Below are 27139 nucleotides of genomic sequence, written 5' to 3' on the forward strand. Positions count from 1 at the left end.
ACTCTTCAACAAAGTGTGGCAACTACATTGCAAAGGGTTTTCAGTACTAGCATTCATTGATGTTTGTGTACTGGTCACCAAACAAGAGGGTAAAATGAAGACATCTTCACACATCACACAGAGACTAAGGTTCACAGCACACAGTTTCTCACAGAAAGAGCTACTAAGTCTCTCTTTAAAAGAGATTTGAGTTCATCCCCAGAGGAAGTTTAAAAGAATTCCTAAAGAAGTTCGTAGTTCTCTCTCTCTCTCTCTCTCTCTCTCTCTCTCTTTCTGTGTGTGTGTATATATATATATATATATATTCTAGGAGCATTTGAGAAACAAAAATATCATCGCACCAACTTTCTCTCTCTCTCTCGACATGATCCTGACTGCCAACGAAGCTCAAGATGGAGGCCAGAGGAAAGTAAGCCCCCTGCCTCCATCAAAGCCCCCTCCAAAAAGTGCCATCCCATAAAGCTTTCACCCCAAAGCCCTGCCCCTGAGCATGTCATCAGAGCAGGGGGAAGCATAACTGACCCCCCCACCAACTGTGTCCTGGCCTCTGTACCCTTTGCTGCTGACTTTTCCCCAGCAACGACCCCAGGGCTTCCTCCCACTCTTTCCACCTGTGTCACCTGCGGCTCATCAGTCAGCAATTGGGAGACAAAGATGCCACCCGAAAGTAAGGGGTGGGTGAGACTCCTGGAGGTGGGCTGGCCCCTGGGGGTGAGGCAGGCCCAGGCCCCTCCCTGAGCGCTGCTCTCTGGGCTGGTGGGAAGGACACCACTCGTCCAAGGCCACTACTTGGGGTGGGAGGTATTTTTAAAGAGAGACAAGAAGGAATTGTCAAGAAATAACTGCCTGGCAACAGGAATCGAAGCCCACACTGGTGACAAACATCCTGTGAGTCCCTAATTGAGACATGACGCCACACCGTTGCTCCGTGCCCGGCAGACCCACAGAAAACTGGTGTGACTTCACTCTTCTTTCCGGAAAAAGAGTTATTTTCTTTCCCTTCTTCTGTGTTCAGACGTAACATCATCAACGTAGCTCTTTAAATATCTGTGCTGGAAGGCTATATTTAGTGACTATTTGGCCCTTAAAATGAGCCTGATTTCCTGTGGCAAAAAATTCTCAGCAACAGGAGAGAGGCCCAGAGAAGTCTGAGGTGATGACAAACAGCTTTAAAGCTTGAGATGTTCAGATGGTGAAAGAAAAGGAGCTATTTGCCTTTTCTGATGGGTGACTGGCGCCCAAAATAGAGGGATGGAAATCACAATAAAAAGGGTACCATTGGCCTGAACACTTGTAAAGTCATTCTGGAGAGCAGCTTGCCCGGGATAGCCATTTGGGGCAAAAATCATATGTGGTACACAGTCCTCTTTCTGAGAGGAAACCCCAGCATCTATTCATTCATTCATTCATTCCCTCCCTCTCTCTCTTCTCCTCCCTCCCTCCCTCCCTCAAGCACTGCTCCCTGTGTGCAAAGCCCAGTGGTCTACAGGAGCTCTCAGTTATGGGACACACAGACTTGTGGCATGCAGGCCATCCCAGGGGAACCTGCAGGGTGGGGGCACTCCCACTGGGGTCATGGGGATGACATCGGGAGAAGGGACACACCACCTATACCAGCCAGTGCCCTGGATCTTTTCATTCAACCCACTCAGTGGACCCAGATGTCAGCACATGATCCCATACTACAAATGAGTAACTTTCCCAAGGTCCCCACAAGATAGTAAGTAACAAAACTGGAACTGGAACTAAGATTGTCTGACTGCAAAGTGCTTAACTTTGTGGCCCACTACACAGGTGGAGGCTGGAGGAAATTCAGAGGGACCTGGGGGAAAGGTTCCACACCACATCCACCTCCAAGGCCCAGGCCCAGGAGCAGCTCCTCTCTGGAGTGGGCTGCAGACCTTTTCCCTCCTTGGAGACAGCCTGGACTGTTTCCCTCCTGTCTGGTCCTTCTGCGTGGGGGTTCTGCAGTGTCCCCAGGATGACCCAAGGGAGCAAGGGAAGGCATGTTCACTTGCCCTGACTCAGGTTTGCCAAGTTACATGCCATCCTTTTTTTTTAAAAAAAAGTTTCAGTTAGATAATTTTAGACTTTCAGAAGAAGTGCAAAAATAGTACAGAGTTCCTGTACCTCTTTGCCCAGCTTCCCCTTATATTAACTAACATCTTATGTAACCACAGGAAAAACAACCCAACTAAGAGAGACGCCCCTCAGGACCCTACCATTAACTCCAGCACAGTGTTCGCTCCCCTTTCACGGTCTTCCCACTACTGTCCTCTTCCTGTGCCAGGCTCCAAGGAGGGACTCCACTGGGCCTTTAGCTGTCACCTCTCCCTAGTCTCCTCCTGTCTGTGACAAAGGCTTAGCCTTTCCTGGTCTTATGAGACCTTGACATTTTTGACAAGTTCAAATTGATTATTTTATAGAATATCCCTCAGTTTGTGTTTGTCTGATGGATTCTAGTGATTACATTAAGGTGATGGGCAAAAACAATCACAGATTTGACTTTATAATAAGCCATGGCTACATCATTTATGAGTTGATCCAGATTTCTTATGGCCCTATAAACATGTTTGTAAGGCGCTATTTAGCCTGGGTTAGATTTGCCTCACTCCCTGCTGTGTACAGCAAAGTGTCCTATCATGTGCCCCAGAAGTACTTTCCAGTTTGGAGGTCAAGGAAGAAAGCTCCAGACAGCAACTGTCATCACGAGTCTTCATCATCCTTGAGTCCTCACTTACTTAGTCCCTGCCCGTCCATATTCTCATTTGACCCCAGGATGACAAGAGGGACACACACCTACTGTGTTAAGTGGTGATGGCACTTTGGAGAGAGAGGGGCAGATAAATCAGTGACAAGTACACAGAACCAAGCAAACAAAGACCATGAACTGCTCCAGGAGTAACCCAAGTGTAAGCAGGGGAGAAGGCATGGCAGTACACTGAGGGCAGGTGCCCCAGCAGTTACAGCTCCTGGTAAAGCTGACACCAAATTCAGAGTTAGAAGTGTCTAGATGGCCAGGAGGGAAAGTGTTGGTCATGGGGGTGGAGGGAGCGGATGTGTCAATGAAAGCTCCATCTCTATTGTCCCTAATGGCAGGTTCATAAGAAAGGTTATAAGAAAGCAGTTTAAAGACTTGAAACTGTTTGTTTCTGGGAAGCAGGAAACAGCTGGGGGCTGCTAGCTTTGAGTTACCAGTCTGTAACTATCCAACTCTTGTAATTGTGTGCATGTCTACCTTTTTTTTAAGGAAAAAAAAAAAGATTTATCTATCTATCTATTTATTTATTTATTTATTTATTTAAGAACCGGGGTACAGGCCAGATGCCCAGGAGGGTGAGAGGATTCACCAGAGACAGAGTAGGGAACAGAATAGGCAGACTGATGAAATACACTACTGAGGGGAGCAGCGGGCGTGACAGGAGAGGTCTGCTACACCATGTGGGACCCTCGGCAGCCAGTCGGGATCGAACTGGCGCTGCAGAGGCTGCGGACAGCTTCACAGCGCTGCACTCAACTGCCTGCGCCACCAGGGGAAGCCCCATGTCTACCTTTAATAAAAACAAAATCCCACAATTTGTAATGAGCAGATCCTGGACCTACCCTCATTGTTCTGACTCAAGGGCCAGTGCTCTCCCCTCCCATTGCTTTAGGCCTAGCCATTCCAGTTTGGACAATGCTCGCTGCATGCCCTCCGTCATCTGAGCAGTCATATCTGAGCCAATCTTGTGCCACAAGTTCTTTCCTGAGGGGCCTTAGAACCAGAAATGCCGACTCCTCCAAGCAGACAGTACACCAAGGCGCTATGCAGAGGCAGGCCAGTACGTTCGGGTCGCGGCCCAGGGAACACCCCCCCCCCCCCCCCCCCCCCCCCCCGCCTCACAGTAATTCCTCCTTCAGCTCCGCACACTGTCCTCTCAAACAGGTACTTGAAGTCGGGGGGCTGTGGAGAAGGTGGGGGAGACCACCCAGTGTATGTCTTCAGTTAGATGATCCTCAACTCAGGCTTCAGGGTACAGACAAACCAGGACAGCAGGACCCTTTCATTTACTGATCCAACGGCCCTGTGCCTGCTCTGTGCCAAATAGTACTCTAGCCCCTAAAACCTAGGTGTTAGCAAGTACTAGGAAGAGAATAACAATTAGCTGCTATTTTTGAGTGCTCACTACATGGCAGGCAATGTGGTAAGAGCTTTTCATACATTTTGTCATTTAATCCTTTCAACAGGTAGGTATTTTTATGACTGTAAATACTCTTTCAATAGATCTCTACTTCACTGATGCAAATTAACTTATGGCCCCCAGTGTCTCTGTTAAGCAGTCTGCCTGAGACCAATAGCTGGTAAGCTGCCTGGCTTTAAAGTCCCTACTCACAAACTCTATAGACTGCAGCACAACCTGGGCCCAGACACGGCTATGTCTGCCTCAAATTCAGGCACCAACTTTCAGTAGGGACCCTGGGTAAGCAGTTTTTCTTTTCTAATCCTCACTTTCCTCTAAGAAACTAGGTTGCAGCAGAGGCGACACCTCAGATAACAAGAACTAGGGAGGTCAGGTCAATGCATGAAGCAGGCCAGTGAGAGACAACAGGGAGTGGTGAAGCCTGTGGAAAACCTAACCAGTGTTTACATCCTGGCTATTATTTTGAAAATTATTTTAAGAATTGAAAATAAGGGCCTCCCCTAGTGGCGCAGTGGTTGAGCGCTGGCCTGCGGGGCTGCCCGCAGCCTCTGCAGCGCCGGTTCGTTCCCCGGCCACCGGCGAGGGTCCCAAAAAAAAAAAGAATTGAAAATAATATCTGCCGCTGCCAGTTTGAATCTCTCCTATCCCTTCTAGTGCTAACATTCTCTAAGTCGTGTAAGATTCAGTAGATTGGGTCACAGACTTACTGCAACAGTATCATTTCAGACTTCCATAGGGCCTTTGATTTAATGTCAAAGAGTTTTTCTGGTAAACTATCTTTGTTATATGTTACAACCAAGGCCTAATGCGCTAATATCAAAAAGATCAGGATCAGATGATAGCCCCCGCCCCCCCCCCGCCCTCCCCCCCCCCCCCCCCCAGTCGTGCAGTGCTCAGCCTGTGCAGAAGCACCTGGCCAAACTACAAAGAAGGCAGGAAACGGTGCCTGGGCAGAATTGACCAACTGTGAAGGCTTCTCGGTGGGTAAGTTTTCTGAGTAAGTGACTTTGGGAGGTCATTTTTTTTGGGAGGGGGGCATAGGCCCATCTGACAAACACCAAAAAAGTTGCCCACAGAAACTGAAGAGGAAAGGTCTCATAGAGAGCATAGAGAGGGGAAAGCCAAACAGAATTCATCATCCAAAGCTAAGAATCAGGACGGCAAACCTGGCATAACCAGGGTCAGGTGTTGTCACAAGGCTGTCAGCAACTGTTCCCTCAGGAACTGCCCTTTCATGGAATCATGGATTCTCTAATCCTTTGTGCAATCTCATCCAATCCCTCATTTTATAAACCCTGACTAAAAGTCTGTAGAGACCAGGACCATCGCAGAACAGAGAGACCCATGGAGAAGCAAGGTTTCCCAATTCTTAATCCCAAGCTCCTGGCTGCTCTGCAGCTAAGCCCAGGAATACCAGGCCATTCCAGACCACCACTGTGAGGATCAGGACACAGCAGGCCCACCCTGAGGGAAGCCACCGGTTTAGTCCCACCTCTGCTTCCTGACTTTAAATCAGCTCTCTCTGCATCAGAGACACTTCCATGATCCCACAGTAACACTGGGATTTCCCACCCGCCTTTCTTAATAGACAGCACAGCACTTGATCAAAAAGATTCTTTTAAGGTTAAGTAAATTATATCTGTGATCCTCAAACTTGGAACTGCACCAAAGAACTCCATGGCCCAGCAGGAAAGAATGTTTTGAACAGGCTGCGGAATTGTTTTTCCAGGATAAAACGTGTGTGAATAAGTGCCAAGTGTGGAAATCCAGTGTGTTCTTTATGGTGATGACAGGCATGAGTGAAATAACAGTGTTGTCCCACTAGGTCTGAAAGGGTGGCCTGTCTGTGCAGCCAGGCCTGGGCTCCATCAGGCCTCCTGCCCTGGAGCACGAGTTACCTGTTATCATCTTGTATTAGCTTTTATTGCTGCGGAAGCAAATTATCACAAACTTAGCAGCTTAAGACAACACCCACTGATCATCTACCCGTTCTATAGGTCAGAAGGCCAACACCGTCTCACTGGGCTAAAATCAAGGTATCAATGGGCTGCCTTCCTTACTAGAAGCTCTGGGCAAATATTGCTTCCAGGTTCATTCCAGTGCTAGTAGAATCCTTTCCCTGCAATTAGAGAAGGGAGGTGCCCATGCCCTTGCTAGTGGCCAGCCAGGTGCCACCCTTAGCTCCTAGAGGCCTCCCTTGGGTCTGTGCATGTGGGTCTCTAGTCTCAGAGCCAGCAATGTTCAAACCTTTCTCATGCTTGGAATTTCTCTGACTTCCCCTCTGCCACATCTCTCTTCTGCTTGCAGGCAAAGGAGCTTCTGTGATTAGATTCCAGGTTCCTCCTTCTACCTTAAGGTTCTTAATTTCATCTGCAAAGGTCCTTTAACCATGTTATAACACATGCACAGGTGGGTATGTTGAGGAGGGAAGAGGGTATTATTCTGTCTACTGCATTCCATTTCACCCTCTGAGTCACAGAAAGAACATCCATCAGCCCATTGGTGGAACATGAATGGCAATTACTGGCTCCCAGTTCATTGGCTCTGGGAGTACCAGGACTGGCCATGGGAGCCTTTCTCTGTAAATATGTCCCTCCCATGGAGTTCTCCACTGCTAAAACATGTTCACCATTATTGTACCAATATTGCCAAATCTTTTAATTCATTCCAATATGTTTCAAGTCAAATATACTGACCTCTGGGCTGGGCACCTATTGTAAAGTGAGAATTGGACCTATTCCAGTCTTTGTTATAGCAATGATTAAATAAAGTGATCAGATTCTTAGCATGCATCATTAGTTCATTCAATGAACATTTACAGAGGTCCTACTAGGTGTTAAGCATTGCCTTGGGGTGGGGAGGCCCACCAAGAAGGCTAGGCTCCAGGGACGTTGACACTCCAGTGTGGAACAGAGACCCAGATAAGCATAGTATGACACACGGCATGACAAAACCACAGGACATAGAAATACCATCAAATATATCTGCTTGGAAGAGTGGTGGAAACTTTCCAGAGGAGGGGCCATCAGAGGAGGGACGTCAAGGATGAAGAAGAGTTTGGCAGTTGGGCAAAGTGGGGGAAGGCATTCTAGGCAGAAAAGAATGGCAGACCCTGGAAAAAGAGTGAAGCACTGGGCCGCATCGGGCGAACCTTAAGAGGACTGGGGGGCTGCACTGCAGGAAGACAGGCAGGACGTTAGGGCTGGCAAGGTTTGGCTCTGTGCTATCCATGTCAATGAGCTTGGGTTTCAGCTGAGAGTTATACAAAACAGAGGTTTTTAAAACATAGAGTGATACAAGCAGTTGTACCTTTTGAACCTGAGCTCTGACAGCCAAGAAGAAATTAGATTTCATATGGGTAGAGAAGCAGGGCAGGAAGGCCACTTGGGCACTGCAATAAGTAGAAGTGGGAATGATATGGAGAGCAATCAAGGGGACAGAGAGTAGGTCCTCATAACTAGCTTCAGGGCTGCAGAGAGCTGTGCCAAGAAGACTCATTGGAATGGCCATCCACTGAGATTCTCTGACACTAAGAACATGGAAGAGTGACCAGGTTTGTGGAAGCAGGTGAAGTTCAGGTTTAGGCATGCTGGGATTTTCTTCGCAGCACATGAGCCTAGACTATACAGGGAGGTCCCCTCAAGGGACAGGAGATCTCAAGTTGCTTTCAGGCATGAGTCAGGAAGCTGATTCAAGTCGCCTGAGAACTGCCCACAGTTAGGGCAGAGAGCTGGTTTCCTGAGGGGCCCACTTGGTGATTCCCATCCTGCTCTCTCACTTCCAGATTCAGGGCCAGTGCGTTGGGGCTCAGAGTTTAGAAGCAGGATCCCACATGGCTGGTGCTCCTTCAGTCCTTCACCCTTGACAGTTGACCCCTTATTCCACAAACCCTTATCCAGAGGTACTCAGGGCCAGGAAACTGAGGTTACAAAGAAGAATAAGGAAGCCCACAAATATTGTTTTGAATGCCTACTATGTGCCAAGTCCAGAGAGGGAGAGCCCAGGGCTGACCGGTCACTAAGAGGAGTTGGCTGGGTCTTGCTCAGAGTAGAAACTGTGCAGCTTATGCCTGTGTGTCTCCTGAAGGGTTATGGAAAGTAGGAGAGAAGAATGTAGCAGCCAACAAGATAGAACCAAGGAATGGGCCTCCCTGATGGCTCAAGGGGTTAAGATGCAACCTATGAAGTTGTCCGCAGCCACTGCAGCATGAGTTCCATTCCCCGGCTGGCCAGGGAGCAACCCACATGACACAGAAGACCTCTCCTGGCTCGCCCGCTGCTCCCCTCAGCAGTGTACTTTGGTCAATGTGCTTGTTCTGTTCCCCACTCTGTCTCTGGTGAATCCTCTCACCTCCCACACCTCTAGCCTGTACCCCAGCTCTTGCATGCATGCATAAATAAATCTTTTTTAAAAAAAAAAAAAAGACAGACCCAAGGAAAACCAGAGAAGCCATCTGCTTCTAGTTCAGTAAGGGAGGGGGGAACCAACAGAGGAGTCAGGCAGAGTACACAGCACCACCCTACCTAAGAAGTATCACTGTGGGCTGACCTTAGGGACACGCAGGCAGAGACCGCAAAAACCACTGTGGGAATGATCCCAGGTAACAGTCCCTAAGCTTCCGGAATCCATAGTGCTTTATTGTGGCCCCATTATGCATAACTTAATCTAAATCTCTGGAACATAGTCAAGCCTGAGGTTACGTGTTCCAGAGCTCCACCATCTAGGTCTTTGGTTTTATTCAAAAACAAAACCTGGAGACACACTTTCTTCTCTACTCTCTTTGAGTGCTTTTAATTACCTAATTTATGTTGTAATCAACACATACCCTGAGCCCTACTGGTGTAAAGTCCTCTGCTAGATGCTGGAGCTGAGGGAGGCACAGGGACCGGTCTGCCACCAAGGGAGGTAGACACAAGACAGAGATGAATGGAAGCCAAAGGCAACATGCTAAGTGTGGGCTAATGATAGGTCTCAGCCTCACAGTTACATGTCACAGCAGTGCTTGGAATATGCTGCTTGCATATGCATGATTCATAAATCAAAAGCTTCCCAGTTCCAGGGCAGCATTAGAAGTGCTACCACGGGGGAGGCTGCATTTGAGAGCAGCCTCAAAGGGTGGGTGGATACATAAGTGGCAGGTTCTTAGCCTCCTCAAGACACTCTCCTACTCCCTGGGAGGAGTTTTTTTTAAACCTTTTGTATTCTGAAATAGAATGTAAATATAGAAAGCTGCACAAAATAAAAATGCACTGCTTAATGAATGATCATAAGCCACCAGCCAGGTCAATAAGCAGAATGACAGCAGGAACTCAGGTATCCCCTTGCAGCCCAAGTGGCCCAACAACCTAGGGTAAAGGGCTCTGTCACTTTGATGGTGGAGGTGGTGTGGTAACATATCTTGGGGAGGGTTGAACCTATTCCCCTAAATCATATGTGAACCAATGTTACTTCAATAAAGGAAGAAGGAAAAAAAAATCCCCCTTGCGTACACTCCCAATCACTAACCTCTGTACCCAAGGATAACCTCAGTCTGAATTTTATGGTAACCAATCCCTTCCATCTTTACAGTTTTACAGCTGAACAGCATCTCCAAATACTAGTTTGCTTTGCCTGTTTTTTGAACCTAATATAAATGGATGCATACAGAAAGAGTCCTTTTGGATCTACCTTTACTTCACTCAACACTATGTTTGTAAAATTCATCCATGCTGCTGAATATATCAAATATATTCATCTTCATTGGTGTGTAGTATTCCAGTGAAAGCCTATCTTGCAATTTATTAATCCACCTACAGCTGATGGATCTGGGCATTGTTTCCAGTTTGGGTCTACTACAAAACATGATTATGAATATCCTCTTTGCACATGTTGGACAGCTAGCTAGCAGAGGAGTTGCTGGTTATTGAGTGTCCAAATCTGCAATTTTAGGATTATGCCAGACTGTTTTCCATTGTGGTTGGACCAGTGCACAGCCCCATCAGCAGTGCATGAACATCTTCATTGATCCACGTCCTTGTCAACACTTGGCACTGTCGGGTTTTGTTTTGTTTTTTATTTCAGCCATCCTGATGGATATATAGTAGTATCTCATTTTAATTTGCATTTCCTTGACTACTAATGAAGTGGGAAACATTTCATATGTTTTTTGGCCATTTGTCTACCCTCTTGTGAAGTTATACTTCTTGTTTTTATTCTTATCTGCATATGTTTTTTACATACTCTAGATACAGGTCCTTTGGTGGTTACATGTGTTGCAAAAGTCTTCTGTGAGGAATCACAAATGTCCAAGTAAGTCAATTGGAAAAGATTTAGAAAAATCAAATTTTTGTAACTTTCTAAGTGACCAGTCCCAGACCAAGTTTCAACTCTGAAGGCAGGTGTGAGAAGTACATTTGAGAACAGATCCCTTGGGTTCAAGTCTCAGCTGGTCCCTTCCTGAATTCTCCCAGGCAAGTCACCTGAGCTCTCTGGGACTCAGCATCCATACCAAGGCCTGACTGTGATCACTTACTGCCTGGTTGTTCATGGCCGAAAAGAGGTGAAGTGTAAAAGTACTTTATAAACTGCGCACAGTGTTCGCTGTTGTTAAGCTAGAGGCAGTCAACCAGGCCGGCTTCCTGAAGGGCCCAGGCCAGCTTCCTGAGCCGTCCCACTGTGCTAATAGCAGAGGTGGCGGCAGTAACCTTTCAGATCCAAGAAAATTCTGCTCCCTCTTCCAACTGTCTGGCTCAGAGGACACCTCAAATCCCCATCCTGCTCCCCACACAGTGTCAAACTGTACTAGCCCACAAGCTGGGAACAGGACTCCTCCCTGCCTGTGCAGGCAGGAAAACAGGAAGCAGCCCCCACCCTGTCAGGGGGTGGGGCTGACAAGCTCACTTTCCTAGGTGGGCATCTCTCCAGGCCATCAATCCTCTGAGGCAAGAGAAGCACTGGCTGCCAGCCTGCCCTGCCACTACCCCAGGCTGTGCCCTGCAACCCACCCAGATCTCCTCCGCACTTTGTCCTGAGGTAGTAAGTAAGTGGGCCAGTGGATGGGGGCGTGAAACAGTACGCATAGGTGCTCCCACAAGTGCCAGGCAAGGAATCCCTCCAGTGCCCCAGTGGGGCTAGAAATCTAGTCTCCTTGCCCACAGGGACACTGCCCATCTCTTCCTAAGGTATACACCATCCTCTCGTGAGCCCCGCCTCACTGCTACCCGGACCTCAGCCCACACACAGGGGCATTTGGAAACACTTTTTCAGAGAGCAGCTGAGAGCTCAGAAGAAACACACATCCTTTTTCATGTCCTTAGTCCAAGTGGAAAACCTGCTATATTATAGGGATTTTATAAGCTAAAGTATTTGAGACCTAGAGGATCTGCAGAAACATTTTCCAGCCCCTTCATCTCAAATGAGAAATCAGTAGCAGAGCTAGATTTCTTCATTCTCCAGGGAGAGCTTTCCTGCGATAGTATCTTCACTTTACCATCCCCATGCCCTGCTGCGCCCGGCCCGGCCACTGCCATCACCACATCCAGGTGCCTGGAACACTTACTCTCTTTGCTAGTAAGATCTTTGAGCTTGGAAAGGTTGCACTTGTGCCGGAAAGATGCCCTGGGAAGGCCCAGACCATGGTTTAGGAATGTTTATACAATGTTCTGAACCTGGGCCTCCCCTGGTGGTGCAGGCAGTTGAGAACCGCGCTGTGAAGCTGTCCGCAGCCTCTACAGCGTGGGTTCGATCCCCGCCGGCCGGCGACACTCCCACATGGCGCAGCAGACCTCTCCTGCTTCGCCCGCTGCTCCCTTTAGCACTGTATTTTGTCAGTGTGCCTGTTCTTTGCCCGCTCTGTCTCTGGTGAATCCTCTCACCCTCACATGCATCTGGCCTGTACCCTGGTTCTTGTATAAATAAATAAATCTTTAAAAAAAAATGTTCTGAACTTCACAGAAATGCAAATTATTGACTTTGAGCCCTAATTCTGTTTCTAGACTCTGCAGGCTCTCTCTTCAGGGAGCTGGGCAGGGATTCCCTGGCATCCTGGGTGCACCGGCCTGGCACACAGAGCAGGCACATAGCAAGAATTAATCACTAGAGAAATCAAAGGAGACAGAGGGAGAATCTCCAAATGGTGCAAAGGAAAAGTACTTTGCAAGCAGGGACTTGCCTGCAGCACCCAGGCCCCCTGTAGATCATCCAACTGTTTGACACTCACACATTTGGCAAACAGGCCCCAGCGTCTGCCTCACGCAAGGGCCTACTAGGCACTGAGGCCCAGATCCTGCCTCCCAGAGCTGACAGTCTGGAAGGGAAGCCAAGAAGTGGGCTTGGCTGAATGAAAGAGACATACAGTAGCTAAGGGCCCCTGCTCACTTGAAGACATGATCCAGCAGGGGCCAGGCTGTGGGGGCTGTCGGGCGGTGGGGCGCAGCGTAAGTTCAGCCCTGAACAGGAAAGGGACCCTGAGAGTGTCATATCACACACAGTCTGTGGAGAGCCAGCAGAGCTTCTTGATAAAAGGGAGTTACAGAAGCAGCGCTGAGCCTGGGGATAATCCATCTGGCACCAGGCTATTTGAGGGGCAGATGAGATTACAACAATGAAGGCAGGAGGTATAAAGGCAGGAGCAAAGCAAGGAGGGATAGATACGAAACACGTCACAGAACAGAGTGCGGCTGCAAGGACAAGTGGGGGGCAGGCTTCAGCACCACACCAGGGAGATGATGGGGACCAATGGCTAGACATGGGCCTTTAGAGGCTGGGATGCCCAAGTTTGGGGGATGGCTTGGGGGATGGGGCAGAAGTCCAATGGGAAGTGGGCACACAACTGGGAAGTCAGGAGGGAGATGTGGGTATTTGGCATCATGGAGTTGAGAACAGAAACCATCAGATGGAAGGGAGGGCAGGGGAAGTAGACAGGAGATAAAGGAGAAGTGGGGTGAGGACAGTGCCCTGGGAACCCCAACTGTCAGGAAGAAGGAAGAGAGTGGGAAGGGCCAGGTAGTGCCATAGAGATGGCAAGTGTGGAAAGCCAGGCTCTGCGGGGAGATCCCCGGGCTGAAGTCCCGGCCGTCACTCACTTCAGAATCTTGAGCTTAAGAATAACCCACTAATTTCAACCTCCTCATCTGTAAAACAGCTTAGACTCCCTAAATATGAGGCTAGAATTGAAAGGAGTGGCCCCAGAAGACCATCACCTCTGGCACAAGGAACGTACACTTAAAGCAGCCTATTGTCATGAGCACGGTGGGAGGACACTAGAAGAGAACAGCCCGAACACACAGAAAGCTCTGCACACCCTTCAAGGTAATGGACACCAACTAAGGGAGCAAGGAGGGGACAGGAGGACACCTTTTATCTAAGAAACCATCCTGAGCAGCCACGATGTTGTTACCTTTTAGTGCAACCCCCAAGCCTTCCAGCTGGTGAATCGAAGGCCGAGCATGTGCTGAAGATCATCAGCAAGATGGGAGAAACACCCTCCCAACTTAAATATGGAGAACAGGACTCGGTCAGCTGACTTGGAAGCCCTGGCTTCAATGTTTACTCACTGTGTGACCTTGGACAAGTCACTTGGCCTCTCTGAGCCTGAACTATTAAATAACATAATGGTTATAAATCGCCTAGCATGTTGTCATACCCAGAAGACCCTCACACAATTATCTGTTCCCATCTCTTTCTCTCCAGAACCCAAGTCTCCAGGCTCTTCCTAGTGCATGATTTCCTAGGATCCTACACTCTGTGGGGTTCACCATTCAAGAGCATGTGACTCTGGAAGGGTTCATCTTTGTTTCTATAGCCCTGTCCTCCCCTCGATCCCAGCCCTCACGGAGCAGAGCTGCAAAACCGCAGTGTGTACAGGACTAGGGGCTCTGGCTGAGACGCAGGCCCTGACTCTAGCTATGTGGCTAACAGCGCCCGCAGCCCTGGCATTGAGGGTCCTCTGCCCACCAGGTAAAGAAGCCCCCACCACAGCATCAGCAGCCATTCCTCCTCCCTGCTGACCTACAAGCTCCTCTGGGTGGGTCTCTCTATCGTACTCAGCTCTGTGTCCCCTCCATGGTATATGCTCCCTGAAAGGATGTCAAGAAAAGAAACAAGGCTTAGAGAGAACCATTTTCCAGCTAAGTAAATGCCAACAGGGTATTTTATTTGTTTGGAGCAGGAGCCCTTCTGGGTCATTCCAGAATCACCCAATGTGATAGAAGGAGCCTGAGAGTTGCAGCCTGGAGCCCTGGGTTTGAACCCTGACCCTTTCACTCACTGCCCTTTCACTGGTGACCCTGGAAAAATTACCAAGCTCACATCTGTACAGTGAGGACAAGAGTACCTGGCCCCCGTTTCACTCAATGATGGCACCACATGCTTTATAAGCTCTAAAGTGCTCCAGGGCAAGGTGTCATTATCTGAGCAGGGTTTTTTTTGAGGGCACGAACTACTTTTCATTTCCCTAAAGCCTGCAAGTGGTCTGCGATGGGTTGGGTGGGGGACACACCAAAGGTCTGGCTGGAGATGGGGATGGTGACAGGTGGGCCCTGAGACAGAGCCAGGTGAAGTGCCAGGGTGCCAAGAGAGATGGCGAGGGAAAGCTTCCAGGAAGAGGCCAGCAGGAGAGCAGAGACAAGGCAGGTCTGAGGATAGAGGCAGCTAAGACGCTAACCTGGCCAGGAGGAAGGAAGGGAAATCAGGGTCCTCTGATGAACCTGGAGCAGAGCTCAGACAGAGGCCAGACCAGGAGCAAACTTGACATGATTAGGAAAAATATCACTTACAGGTGTCCCCTCTAGACCAGAGCTGAGGTACTCACACACCCAGCAGGCCAGGGCTCCGCTACAGCAGCTAATCAGTCATTTCCTACCCTCCCTGAAGCAGCGCATGCCTCACAATCTCAGGCATCTTAAGGACACAGGCAAGAGCAAGGCACAGCCTTGCCCTCATGAAGCGCAGAGTTTACCAAGCACAGCACAGAGAAATGGCAACCGTACAAGGGAGAGGCAATTTAAGGGAGCGAGCGGCCAATTCTGCTCCTATCACCACCTCCACCAATGGGTCTCATCCTCATCCATCTCCTGACGTTTCTTCTTCGTGCCATTACCCATTCCTGGAATGCCCCATTCCCTCTATCCCATGCAGCAAGTACTAACTCAAGCTGAAAGGCGGTTCGGTCACTGGTGAGGGCTCCCAACCTCTTCCTGTTCCTGCAGCCTGTACTTTAGCAGGAGCTCCTGGTAATTATCGTATTACCTAGTAACTCTTCTGTTCCTCTACTGAAGAGTTAATCACAGCTTGTGCTATTACACTTCTGCTCTCTTATGTCTCATCTCCCCAGTCAGATTATAGCAATAATCATTGAAATAGTGTTCCAGTTTATAAAGTGCCTTCATGCATATTATTCAATTTAAACCTCACAATAAACCTGTGATAGAACTATTATCTTTATTTTACAAAAAGGAAACCAAGGCTTAGAAAAGTTCATTTAGCAGAGGTCGCACAACCTGTCCACGTACCTGGATATAAAACTCAAACCTCTTCTAGTTCCAGTGCCAGGGCTCTGCCCAATACTCAGAGGCAATTCAAGGCAGAGCTTAAAGTTAGGACCAGCTGTGTGTCCTTGGGCAGGTTACTTAACCTCTCTGTGTCTCAGTTTCTTCAAGGTAAAATGTGACTGATATCCACCTCACAGGTCTCTTAAGATTAAAAAGGTAATACAATAGAATACTGAGAACAATATCAAACACAGTAATTAGTTATAGTTATTATTACCTTGGCTGATTCTCATGGTCTCTTAACTCATTAAACTTTTTTCCTAACACACTTTTATATCTCATAATACACTTGACAGATAAATTTTCGGAGACAGACTAATAGTAAGTTGTAGGATTGCTCCTTTTTCTTTTTCTTCAACTCCTAGCACCCTGAGAGGTTGAACAATAGGAAAACTCTTTTTCTGCTCTGGTCCACCCCACATCACTCCCCCCTCACACCCCCAACAGCCACTAGATAAAATTTGGTCAATTACAAGTGTTTCACAGAATGCAAAATGTTGGAAAACTCTGACCTAGACTGTCCTTCTTGGGCTGTCTCTGGATAGCTAGGGGAGTCAGTCATGGGTGGAAACTTTCACAAACCTAATTTCTATCACTCTAATGGGTCAAAGTCTTAGGCGTATTTCTCTTTTGCTCCAGTTTTCATTTATTTGAGACTAGATGCAATGGGTTACCATAAAAATAACACCAATTTATTTTCCTTTTCCATTGGAAAAAAACGGAAATTCACACTGTTTCCTGGAGTAAGAAGTCTCATGTGATTAGGCAGCTTAGTTGAGGCAGTACCACCCAGGGCAGATGGACAGAAAGTTTCCTCCTTTTCAGCCGTCCTGTCCGCAAAGCCAGAGGATAAGCCTCAAACCACCTGGACCTTGGGAGGGAGGAGTGGCCATCTCTTCCGTCCTGCCTGGGTCAGGATGACGCAGGAGGGGACCTCCCTACTTACATCACACAGACACACCTGCCACAGGCCAGGAAAGAGGCGGATGAAGTCCCCAGGGGTGATTCTTTGCAAGATTCCAAATAAAGAACACTGAGTCAGGTCCTCACAGGATTTTCTAAAAACCCAAGCTCTTCCCTCACATGATACTGTGTTGGGAGACATGGCAGAACACAGCAGGGTGACCAGACTGGCAGGGAGGCCCTGCTGGATTGTCAAAGGCTCCACTCTGAGAATAGGAGTGAAGAACAAATCTGCCCTTACAACTTTGGCACCGGGATTAAAAGAAGCGCTGCATCCTTTGAAATGGATTTTGCATACAAACGAGCTGAGGAACACCATAAACATGTCAGCTTTATTCAGTCAAATCAATACAGCAGGCATTAAGACTCTTGAGGTAAAAATGGATTGTGGCTTTTTGTTGATGACACTGAGGAATTTTGGCCCCCAGCCCTGGTCAGGCTGCACAAATAGGGCAGGCTGCTTGTTAGCTGTCAGGCACATCTTGGGGGTTGAAACCAAAACCCCAAGTCAGGGTCTGGGCACCCATCACTGGGCAGCTTGTCCAGACCAGCAGTGGGGCTATCTGGCCAGGAGCCTCAAGTCCTGCCCTTGGCCAGCCCCCTCTTCCAGCCCCCCACCCCCTAGTCATTTTCCAAGCTAGTCACACTTCGCATTTCCTACATTCCTTCTCATAGCTCAGACCTCTTCGGCCCGGCCTCAGAGGGGCCGACAGCTGGGGGTCGTTTGAGCCAAGCAAGAGGCACCAGGAAGGGGGTATTAGGGATGGGGGGACAGGAGGGGTTGTCAATGCAATCGGAAGCAATCTCCAAGGGAGGAAAGGGTTCCCCGCTCTTCACATCCCAAATTGAGCACCCACTTTCCTCTCCAAGTGCCCAGCCAGTGCGCCTTCCTGGCCTAGGGGCACCCTTTCCACTCGTCTCCTTTTCGGTTCCTTCCTCCCTTACCTCCCTTGTCCCCAGCCTAGCTTTCGCCGGGACCAGCTCCCCTCCGGCCTCGCCGCACGGATCTTGCCAGCTCCCCGGGGCGCCCTCGCCTCTCCCCCAGGCGGGCGAGGATGCCGGTCCCCGACCTTCCCGGGACCGCCCGCACAGCGCCCCGGACGCCCTCTCTCGCTGCCCCCTTGCGGGATCCTTCCCCGGGCCGCCGGACTCCGCCTCCCTTCCTGTCCCCCGGACACCGCGCCTCTCGGGTGCCCCAGCCTCGCACGCCCGGGGTGCCCCGGTTCTCACCTGAGTCCGCTCGAAGCTCTCCCGCTCGGCCGCCTCCACCCCCGCGCCGACCGCGCGCCGGCTCAGCACCTTGGGCAGGGGGTTGGGCACCTGCTTCATGGAGCTGGCCATCCGGTCCATGTCGCCTCGCTGACCAGAGTCAGGGGCCCTCGGCCGCCCCGGGATCCCCACGGCGCCGCCCGCCCCGCCCTACCCGCTGGGATCCGGCGCTACAGGGGTAGCTTCACCCCCATTGGCTGGGAGAGCTGCTACTCTCCCGAGGCCCCGCCCAGAGGCTTCCCCGCCCGCCCCCGCCCCGCCCCGCCCCCTCCGGAGACCCCCGGCTCGCCCCGCCCCCTGGGCCCTCGGGATCGCGAGGCGCGCGGTGACCGGCCCGCAGGCCTGTCCGTTACCGGGTTCCACCACCCCGGCGGGGGCGGGGCCCCGCCGCTGCCCCGAGCTGCCCCCGCACGCCCCTCCCCCGACGCCCGGCGCGCCGCCCCCCGCGCCCGCCCGCGGGGCCCTCCCGCCGGGGGCGCGGCCAGTCCCGGCGGGGTGCGGGGTCGCGCGGTCCCGGCGCCGGGCCTCTCGCGGGGAGTCCGGCCCCCTGGGAATATCCTGTTGCCGCCTTTCGGACCGGGGGCGAGAGAGCGCGGCCGCCCCGGAGAGGCGCTGCCCAGGCCCCCCGGGGAAGGGTCGGGTCGGCGGGATCTGGCCCTCGCGGGTGGCGGCCCCGCCCGGCCGTGGCTTCCTCCCCCCGCCCGCGCGCCCCGCGCCCCGCCCGCGCCCCCGTCCCCCGCCTGCGCCCCCCCCCGCGCCCGCCCCCCGCGCCGCCCCGCCCCGCCCGCGCCCCTCCCCGTCCTCCCGCAAAGATCGCGGACCCGGGAGCGCCGGGCTGGGCCAGTGGGAGCCACCGGCACCTTCTTTCCGAACCGCTCATCGTCTGGCCGGGCCCGAACGTGTTCCCGGCTGGAACCCCAGTCTCTCCGCCCGCGGCCCCCGCCCCGCCCGGACGCCGCCTGGGAGCGGGATGGCCCAGGGCCGGGTGCGCCTCAGCGGAGATGCTGAGTTTTCCGTTAATCGCCAATATCGGAGTGTGTTTAAATAGTTATGAAAGTCAAAGTAAAGACATTTTAAAAACTTCGAGGGATGGTGATAAAATTCTCACATTCAAGAGGAATAAAGATGGGGTGGCCTTGGCAGGCAGAGGGAGGCGCTGGAGGCTTTGCTGGAACCTGTGCTTCGCTGGGCTGGCCGTGTGTGGACAGGATGCCAGGCGCGGGCCCAGCAGCAGGTGAGGGACATGAGTGCGGGCACCGCAGTGGAAGGAAAGTCCTGTGGGCGCCGCCAGCCCTCGGAGAGGTTGTGTGATTAGGCTCATGGGACTAGGGAGGGGGCAGCTGTGGGGTCAGTTTAGGGAGGGTGTCAGATGAAAGGGGGGAACTGTCTTGAGGCTACATTTGCAGAGGAACACACTGGTCTCACCTTTGTTTAAATCGTGTTTACATGGGACGCTTTGGGAGTGGCCCCCTATGGGTTCCTCTGGGAAGAGGTTAGCTGTCACCTTGTTTTCCAGACTTTGAGGGAAGGTGGAAATGACATTAACTGAGGAGGGAGTGAGGCAGAGAGCTGGTAGAGGAGCTAATTTCTGTCTTAGACAGCAATGCCCAACATAGTCATGGCCACTGGGTGGGTGGGTGGGTGGTGACAGAGAAGCCAGGGGAGGAGGGACAGGAGACAGAAGACAGGTCAAGAGGGGAGAACCCCACGGAGGGGTATCCATAAACTCTGGGGTCTATTGGGAGATAAATAGATGAGGGCTGTGTTGGGCAGTGTTTGGGCCTGTCAAGGGATTGCATACTGGAAGGGCTGAGAGTTGAACAAGGAACTAGGTACAATGATGTGGCCTGGTTTAAGGGGATCAACAGGGACAGTGAAGCACCTAGGAATTAGAACAATGGGAGACTGTACCAGCCCTAGACCAGAAGAGACAAGGAGAGGGGGCTGTACTGGGCCCATTTGCGCTCTAGTTATGGGATAGGAGACACCTGACCAGACCGGTGGCCTTAGGCAGAAAACCAGTCCCTGGCACTGGCCCCAATTTCTCTTTCTCTCCAGTGGTTTCCCACTAGTGTGTCCCATTGAACAAACCAAAGGAAGCTTTAGGGTAAAGGTGATGCTTCAGTACTGCCGCTCCCATTAAGACCTAGCAGACTGCAGGTTTGATCCAGACTGCAGGTCTTGGGAGGCTCCCAGCACAAGGGGCTCCTTGGTGTATACCTACAAGGAAAAGAGACGAGCTTCAGGTTATTACCTCCATGTGCCCATTCTTAATCCTGCACTCTCCTCATGCTCTACCCAGCTAAAGAGTGATTTATGACCTTTTGCCAAGAGTTTATGGCTTTAATAAACATGGGTCCTTTAAACAGGGATTAAGGGATCAGCCTACTTATTATAATAAACCAGAGTAGGAATCAGGAATTTGTGGTTTGGAGGCTCCCTGTGGAGAAAGACTCCAGCAAGTTACCTTTTTCTGAAACTCAGTGACTTCCAAACAAGGCTTTCCTACCTGCTACAGCAACAAAACCCTTGGAGAGCAGAGAGAGGGAGGCCCCCCACCCCCACCACCACACACACATAGACTAAAGGACCCTACTGGTTTCCTTACTACCTCTCTCAGCAATGTGGGAACAACTGTCTTATGCCTTCTAGAGTCAACATATAAAAATTCAGCTGTTTTTTAATTACATTAATAATTAACAAAGACATTGAAATTTGAAAAGCAATATCATATGCAATAGCATCAAAAATGTGAAGTACTTAGGGTCAATCTTACAAAAGATGGAAAGACTATTAAATATTGCTGGAAGAAAATGAAGGCAAATAATGGAGACAGAGGTGAGACACAATTTTGTTAAGATGCTACTTGTCCCCAAATAGACCTTCAGATTCCTTGCAGTTCTGATAAAAATTCCAGCAAACTTTCTTCAGAAACTAAGCTAATTATAAAATTTGTATGGGAAGGTAAAGGATCTAGAATATCCAGAACACCTTTGAAAAAGAATGCATTTCAAGTATTCATATTACAATATCAAGATTTGTTATAAAACTATAGTGATCAAAATAGTGTGGTACTGATGAAAAAATATATAGAACAGATTAGAGAGTCCAGAAATAGATTGTGGATTGTCCACAATGATACAAGGCAATTCAATGGAAGAAAGACAACTTTTTTTTTTTTTTGCGTGGAAGAACTGGGGTGCAGGCCAGAGGTGGGAGTGGAGGTGAGACAATTCATCAGAGACAGAGTGGGGGACAGAGCAGGCAGGTTGACTGGAATACACTGCTGAGGGGAGCAGCAGGTGAGATAGGAGAGGTCTGTTGCGCCATGGGGTCAACTCCCTGGCCAGGAATAGAACTCATGCCGGGGCAGTTATAGAGCTGAGACGTAACCCCTAGGGCACCAGGGAGGCCCCCTTCAACAAATTGGATAACCGTATGCAAGAAACAATAGGATAACCACATGCAAAAATCCCAATCAAACAAAGAGACCCAACTTTCGATACTATTCTCACTCCATATACAAAAATCAACTCATGATGAAACAGACTTAAATTAAAAAATGAAGACCATAAAACTTAGAAAATAGGATGAAACCTTAGTGACTTTGGGTTTGGCACTGGTTTTTAAAAATACATGAAAAGCATCAAGTAAAAGGAAACAAAAATCAATAAACAACACTTCATCAAAAATTTAAAACTTTTGCTCTTCAAAAGACTGTTATGAAAAAGAAAGAGGGAGGACCAGACTGGGGAAAGGTATTTGTAAAACATTCATTCAGCAAAAGACCTGCATCCAGAATATAGCCAATATACATTTTTAAATGACCTGGTTTGGGTTTTAGATTGTTTCCACAGATCAGGATGACTCAGGAAGAATCAGGGCACAGGGCAGGGAGCACTAGGGGATGTCAGGGACAGGATCCCATTGTAGCCTCTCTCCCACCACATTTTAGTTGTGGATTTGTGGACAAATTACTTAGGGCTCTGAGTCTCTTCCCCAATTGCAAAGCAGAAAGAGTGATAATATAAACTCTCATTCATTCAGCAGATACTGGTTGAGCTCTTACTCTGGAGGAGACACAGTACTAATCAGGTTCTAACTTTACTGTTTGGTCCTGGATACATGCATTAAAAAAACAAACCACATACTACACAAGGAGGCGGGTGCTGGCATAGAAGTCTGAGAGTACCACCTTTCTCCAGACATCTGGGGTATTAAACAAGAAAAATATCCTATTTTATGCCTATTTATCTCCATATGTGTATATCTGTATGTTTGAATAGGTAAGAAAAAAGGGTAGCATTAGATCTGTACTTAATGAATTGTAGGGATGTCATGATAAGTTGTTAGGTGAAGAGGCAAATTGCTAAGTAGTGTGTATAGACTGATTCTACTTTAGTGAAAACAAGTAAGTGAAATTTCCGTGTGTGTGTGTGTGTGTGTGTGTGTGTGTGTATGTTTTTGTATGTGAATGAACACAGAATAGGGTGTGAAAGGATAGGAAAAAAAGGGTGTGAAAGGATAGAATACAGTGAGCTAGTCCTTATGTTATAGGACAGGGAGAGGGGCAGCCCAAGCCCCGCAAACCTGCCTATTCTAAATGGGTTCTGCCATCCGCCGCATCAACACAAAACATATGAGACTTTAATGGGAAGGAACTTTAATAAAACTAGGAAACAATACAGGTAAGGCAAAGAGTCTAGTTTCTAAATGAAGCACCCAAAGTTACCCGTCCCCTCGTGGGTAAAACTCCATCCAAATGGGATCGGCCCAGAACAAGGCCCCAAGGCCTGCCACAAGTCTAAAGCATCTTCCAGTGGGGACCCTCAGAAAAGGGTCACAAACAACCAGACAAGCCCGGAAGGAAAAGAGCAAAATCAACATCCAGATAAAAGCTGCCATGGTCACCTCCCCACGGGTCTCACCCACATCTGTGTCACCCCGTCCACGACCAAAAGACAAGCGCAGTTTCTTCACGTGTCTCTAGGCTCCATGCGCCTCCTCCAGGTCTCCTGGCTCCATCCTGCTTCCTTCCTCAGTCTCTTCTGCAGCTTCTTCCTCTTCCTGCTCAGCTCCACCCTCCCTTGGGTGGGGCAAGGAACCTGGAACCTCCCCCTTTCCTGGGGACCACCCTGTTACACTTATTCGGGGGTGAAGATAGGTTTATACATAGAAATTAGTGCTTTGATCTATCTTTGATTGAAAAAAATAAAAGTAAGAAAGGTTAAACATGATAGTTGATAAACACAGAAACAATACACACTGACCCCAAGAAGTGCTTTGTATATTGATTAAAGCATATTCTCAGCTTATGACTAGGCTGTTCAGCATGAGCCCCAAGACTAGAAGCTTCCCTTTAGTCATGTACTCAAAGTATGTGCATGTGTATAAAGGGGTCATGGTAGATTGGAGAACCCCATTACTGGTTATCAGCAATGGAGCAGCAGAGACCTACCAGGAGTGGTTTGTGGTGCCCCCACCTAACCATGGCAGGTAACCTATCCTGGTAGAATCAGGAGCTAAGGCACAACCTAAAACTGGAGCCAGGGGACATGTCAAGTCAGGAACCAAGCCAAAATGGGAACCCAAGCCAAAGCCAGACAGGCAACCCGCAGGCCAGGAGCCACAGACAGCTCTGAATTGCCCCAGGTGAGGGCTTAGGGTCAAATGTCTGAAAGGCAAGCCCATCTCACCCTGAGATAAAGCAATTGACCAGGATGAGGACTACTTTGAGGGAAAGATAAGGCATTCATCTGTGGACATGCCAAGGTTCAAATGCCACACAGAGGCCATCAGGCTCCTGGGCCCGCAGACGTGCTGTGGAAGCTATAGATCTAAGTAGAGGTGATAGGGGAAACCGTGGCCCTAGGTGAGAGAAGAATGGAGGACCCAAAGAGAAACTTGGGGTGAGCCATACACTGGGAGAAAATACTTGCAAAGTTATCCCACAGACAACTTGCATCTAGAATATGCCAAGTGTACATTTGGAAGACTACCTGGTTTTAAATTCTTCACACATTAAGGAGCAAGAGGACCATGTAAGGAATCATGTTGGGATTTGCAGTGATAAAATCTGATTCTGAGCCTGTATTCGACCATGTTGTCATCACCCAGGAAAATGATAAGAAGCATCCACAAAAAAATGTCGAGGCCAAGAAACTAAAGGAGACTAAGGACATAAAGTCAGAGACTGAGAATGAAGACAGAAGTAGAAGAGGCCAGCAGATTTCATTGTGGCTAGAGGCCAGGCAGGAGACCATGGCAAGAAGAAAGGGGACTGATATAATTACCAAAGGTTGCAAAGAGGTCAGGGAGGACCTCTTCTACCTAGAAGATGGAAATGTCTGCCTTTGGGAGAGCAGTTAGTAAATATATGAATGCTGCAGAGTTCAGGGCTCCCCAAGGTTTGATAATTCACTAAAAGGACTTATAGAACTCCCCGAAGACTGTTCTGCTCAGCTATAGTTTATTTAGCAAAAGGAAACAAATTGAAATCTGCCAAAGAAGGAGATGTATGGGATAGGATTGAGAGGGTTCCCTACTCAGAGCTTCCAGTTGGAGTAATGGACACCACAAACTTCTCTCAGAGTGTTGTCAACCAGCGTAGCTCACCCACATCGTGCATGCAACTTTAATGGGGCTCAATCCCATAGACCTGTGTGCCTAACTTTAGCCTTCAATTTCTCCAAAGTCAAGTGGTCCTGTGTGACCCAACGCCCCCCTGACAAATCACGTGTTAGACCGTGCAGTGTGGTTGAAGGCCGCCAGGTCAGCAGACATGATTATCAGGACTTTGCAAGGGCTTTGTGATCACCTCCCAGGAACTGAAGGCAGAGACTGACCTCTCTTTGGGTAAGGTCGTTTCTTTACAACACAGATGCTAAATTGCAGTTAGTTGAGAAGCTAATTGGCTCTGAGCAGGGAAGTAGTCACAAGGCACTACTCCAAAGAGCATCTCAGGAAAATGAAGGTAAATGGTGATACACAAGGGGAGCAGATAAGGGAGAGTCCAGGGGGGTTTCAGACGTGCAGACTACAGAGCAGGTCCAGGACTGTGAGGCTGAAGACAGGGTGGCAGAAACTTAGGTTGTGTCCAGAAAGGAATGAGTTTGGGAGAGGAATTCTGTAGTTCAGATTCTGAAGGTTGATGGAGTATTGTTCCCCAGAAAGGAAAATAAGGAGCTGGGTAGTAAGAGCTGAAGGGACCCTCTAAACTGGATTTGCAGGCCAGGATGAGGGAGCACCCCGGGACCTCCAAGCCTAAATGTGTTCTGCCATCCCATTTCATGTGTGTAAGACCGTCAGTAGAAAATAACTTTAATATAATTCATGTGCAATAAAGAGAAGAGCAAGAATATAGTTAAAGCACCAAAATCAAGTACCCAAAGTTTCCCATCCCTTCATGGGTAAATGCCCAGCCATGCAGGGTTGGCCCAAAGCAAGGCCACTGTGGCCCAAAAGCTTGCCACAAATCTAAGGCACCTTCTGTTGGGGACCCATAAAAAGGGGGCAGAAGGGGCCAGTCAAGTCTGGAAGGAAAGGAGCAAAATCAAAACCTAAGTCAGGATAAAGGCTGTCATTGCCAGCCTCCCCATGGGTCTCTCACCCACGTCTCTGTCTCAAGTGTCTCTTTCCATGTTTCCCAAGTCCCTGGTACAAGTCCAAGGCCAAGAAGCCAGCGCAGCTTCTTCAATGTCTCTGCTCCATGTGCACCTCCAGGTCCCCTTCTTGATCTCTTTTCTTTTTTTTTCATACAAGAGCCAGGGTACAGTAGGACAGATGTGCGGGAGGGTGAGAGGATTCACCAGAGACAGAGCAGGGAACAGAACAGGCAGACTGATGAAACACACTGCTGAGGGGAGCAGCGGGCACGACAGGAGAGGTCACTCACCATGTGGGTTGCTCCGAGGCTGGCGGGGATCGAACCGGCACTGCAGAGGCTGTGGACAGCTTCACAGCGCTGTGCTCAACTGCCTGCGCCACCAGGGAGGCCCCTTGATCTCTTTTCCTTCCTTCTCCCTGTCTTCTCCAGCTTCTCCCAGCTCAGTTCCATCCTTCTTTAGGGTGGCGCCTCCCCTTTCCCTGTGAATTACGCTGTTACAGGGTTGCCCAGAGCAGAATTAGAAGCCAAATTCCGTGACGGGAGAGCTCTGTCAATAGGGGCATGGCAGGATAACATTTTGAGATTTGTCACTGAGGTGGCCCCACCCCCTTTCTTCCCTGTTCCCTCCCAAACACACGCAATTTCTTTTCCCTCTGTCCCTTACCCTTGGCTTTTACTGCCTCAGGGGATGTAGCAGAAAAGCTTTGCGGTTACTACAGTCTAGGGTTTGAGTTTTTGCCTGGGAGGGCAAGATTATGCCACAAACAATAGACTGGGAACAACAGAGGAAGGAATCAGCTACCCCATGCTCAGACCAGATAAAATTTTCTAACCAGATTTGGGGAGAGCCAGGCATGCGGAGCACTTAGACACAGATCTGGTTCTTGCCGTTTCTTTCTCCTGGCTCCTGGGCCGACTCCCAGGGAAGGAGGGAGCACTGACACAAACTAGAGCTTGAGCCTCTTGGGCAGAGGGATCCACATTCTTCTTTCCCTGGGTAGGTCCCAGTGCACTGTGATGCCCCCAGAGAGCTTGCCAGAGACCCAGGAGAGCCCCCAGAGCACCCCAGAGCATTCAGAGAGCAGCAACATTCCCCGTGAACCCTGGAACCACGGGCTGTGATCCAGGGAGATGGCAGATCCCAAAGGTGGACGTGCTGATTAAAAAAAAACCCTTTTTTTGGAATGATGAGATTATGAAAATGGTTTTAAAAGTGCTTCATATGGGTCTCCCCAGTGGCGCAGCGGTTGAGCGCTGGGTTGCGAAGCTGCCCGCAGCCTCTGCAGTGCTGGTTCGATCCCCGGCTGTTCCCCGGCCACCAGAGGAGGGTCCCACATGGCGCGCAGACCTCTCCTGCCGCCCGCTGCTCCCCTCAGCAGTGTACTTCGGTCCTTCTGCCTGTTCTGCTCCCCGCTCTGGCTCTGGTGAATTCTCTCACCCTCCCTCGCTTCTGACTGTACCCAGTGCATGTATAAATAAATAAATAAATAAATCTTTAAAAAAAAAAAAAAGTGCTTCGTATGCTCAGAGGCTCAGGAGAACACTCCTGGTCTTCAAACAGCCGATGACATCCTGAAGGGCAGCTGGGTGGT

At 49.6% G+C, this 27139-nt stretch overlaps 1 protein-coding gene across 5 annotated transcripts in view; it reads right to left on the reverse strand.

The window, feature by feature from the left end:
• Nucleotides 1-18058, reverse strand: part of HIP1 (huntingtin interacting protein 1) — a 121189-nt gene extending 103131 nt beyond the window's left edge. For all 5 annotated transcript variants that reach the window (XR_005124332.2, XM_037506848.2, XM_037506853.2 and 2 more), the window contains exon 1: nucleotides 17903-18058. Coding sequence is in view for 4 of the 5 variants with exons in the window: in XM_037506848.2 (XP_037362745.1) it covers nucleotides 17903-18022 (120 nt within the window). In the remaining variant the exon portion in view is untranslated. The remainder of the gene's footprint in view (nucleotides 1-17902) is intronic.
• Nucleotides 18059-27139: the final 9081 nt, after the last annotated feature.

Source organism: Talpa occidentalis, unplaced genomic scaffold, assembly GCF_014898055.3.
Source record: "Talpa occidentalis isolate TD23 unplaced genomic scaffold, MPIMG_talOcc4v2.1 talOcc4.12, whole genome shotgun sequence".
Classification (NCBI taxonomy): Eukaryota; Metazoa; Chordata; class Mammalia; order Eulipotyphla; family Talpidae; genus Talpa; species Talpa occidentalis.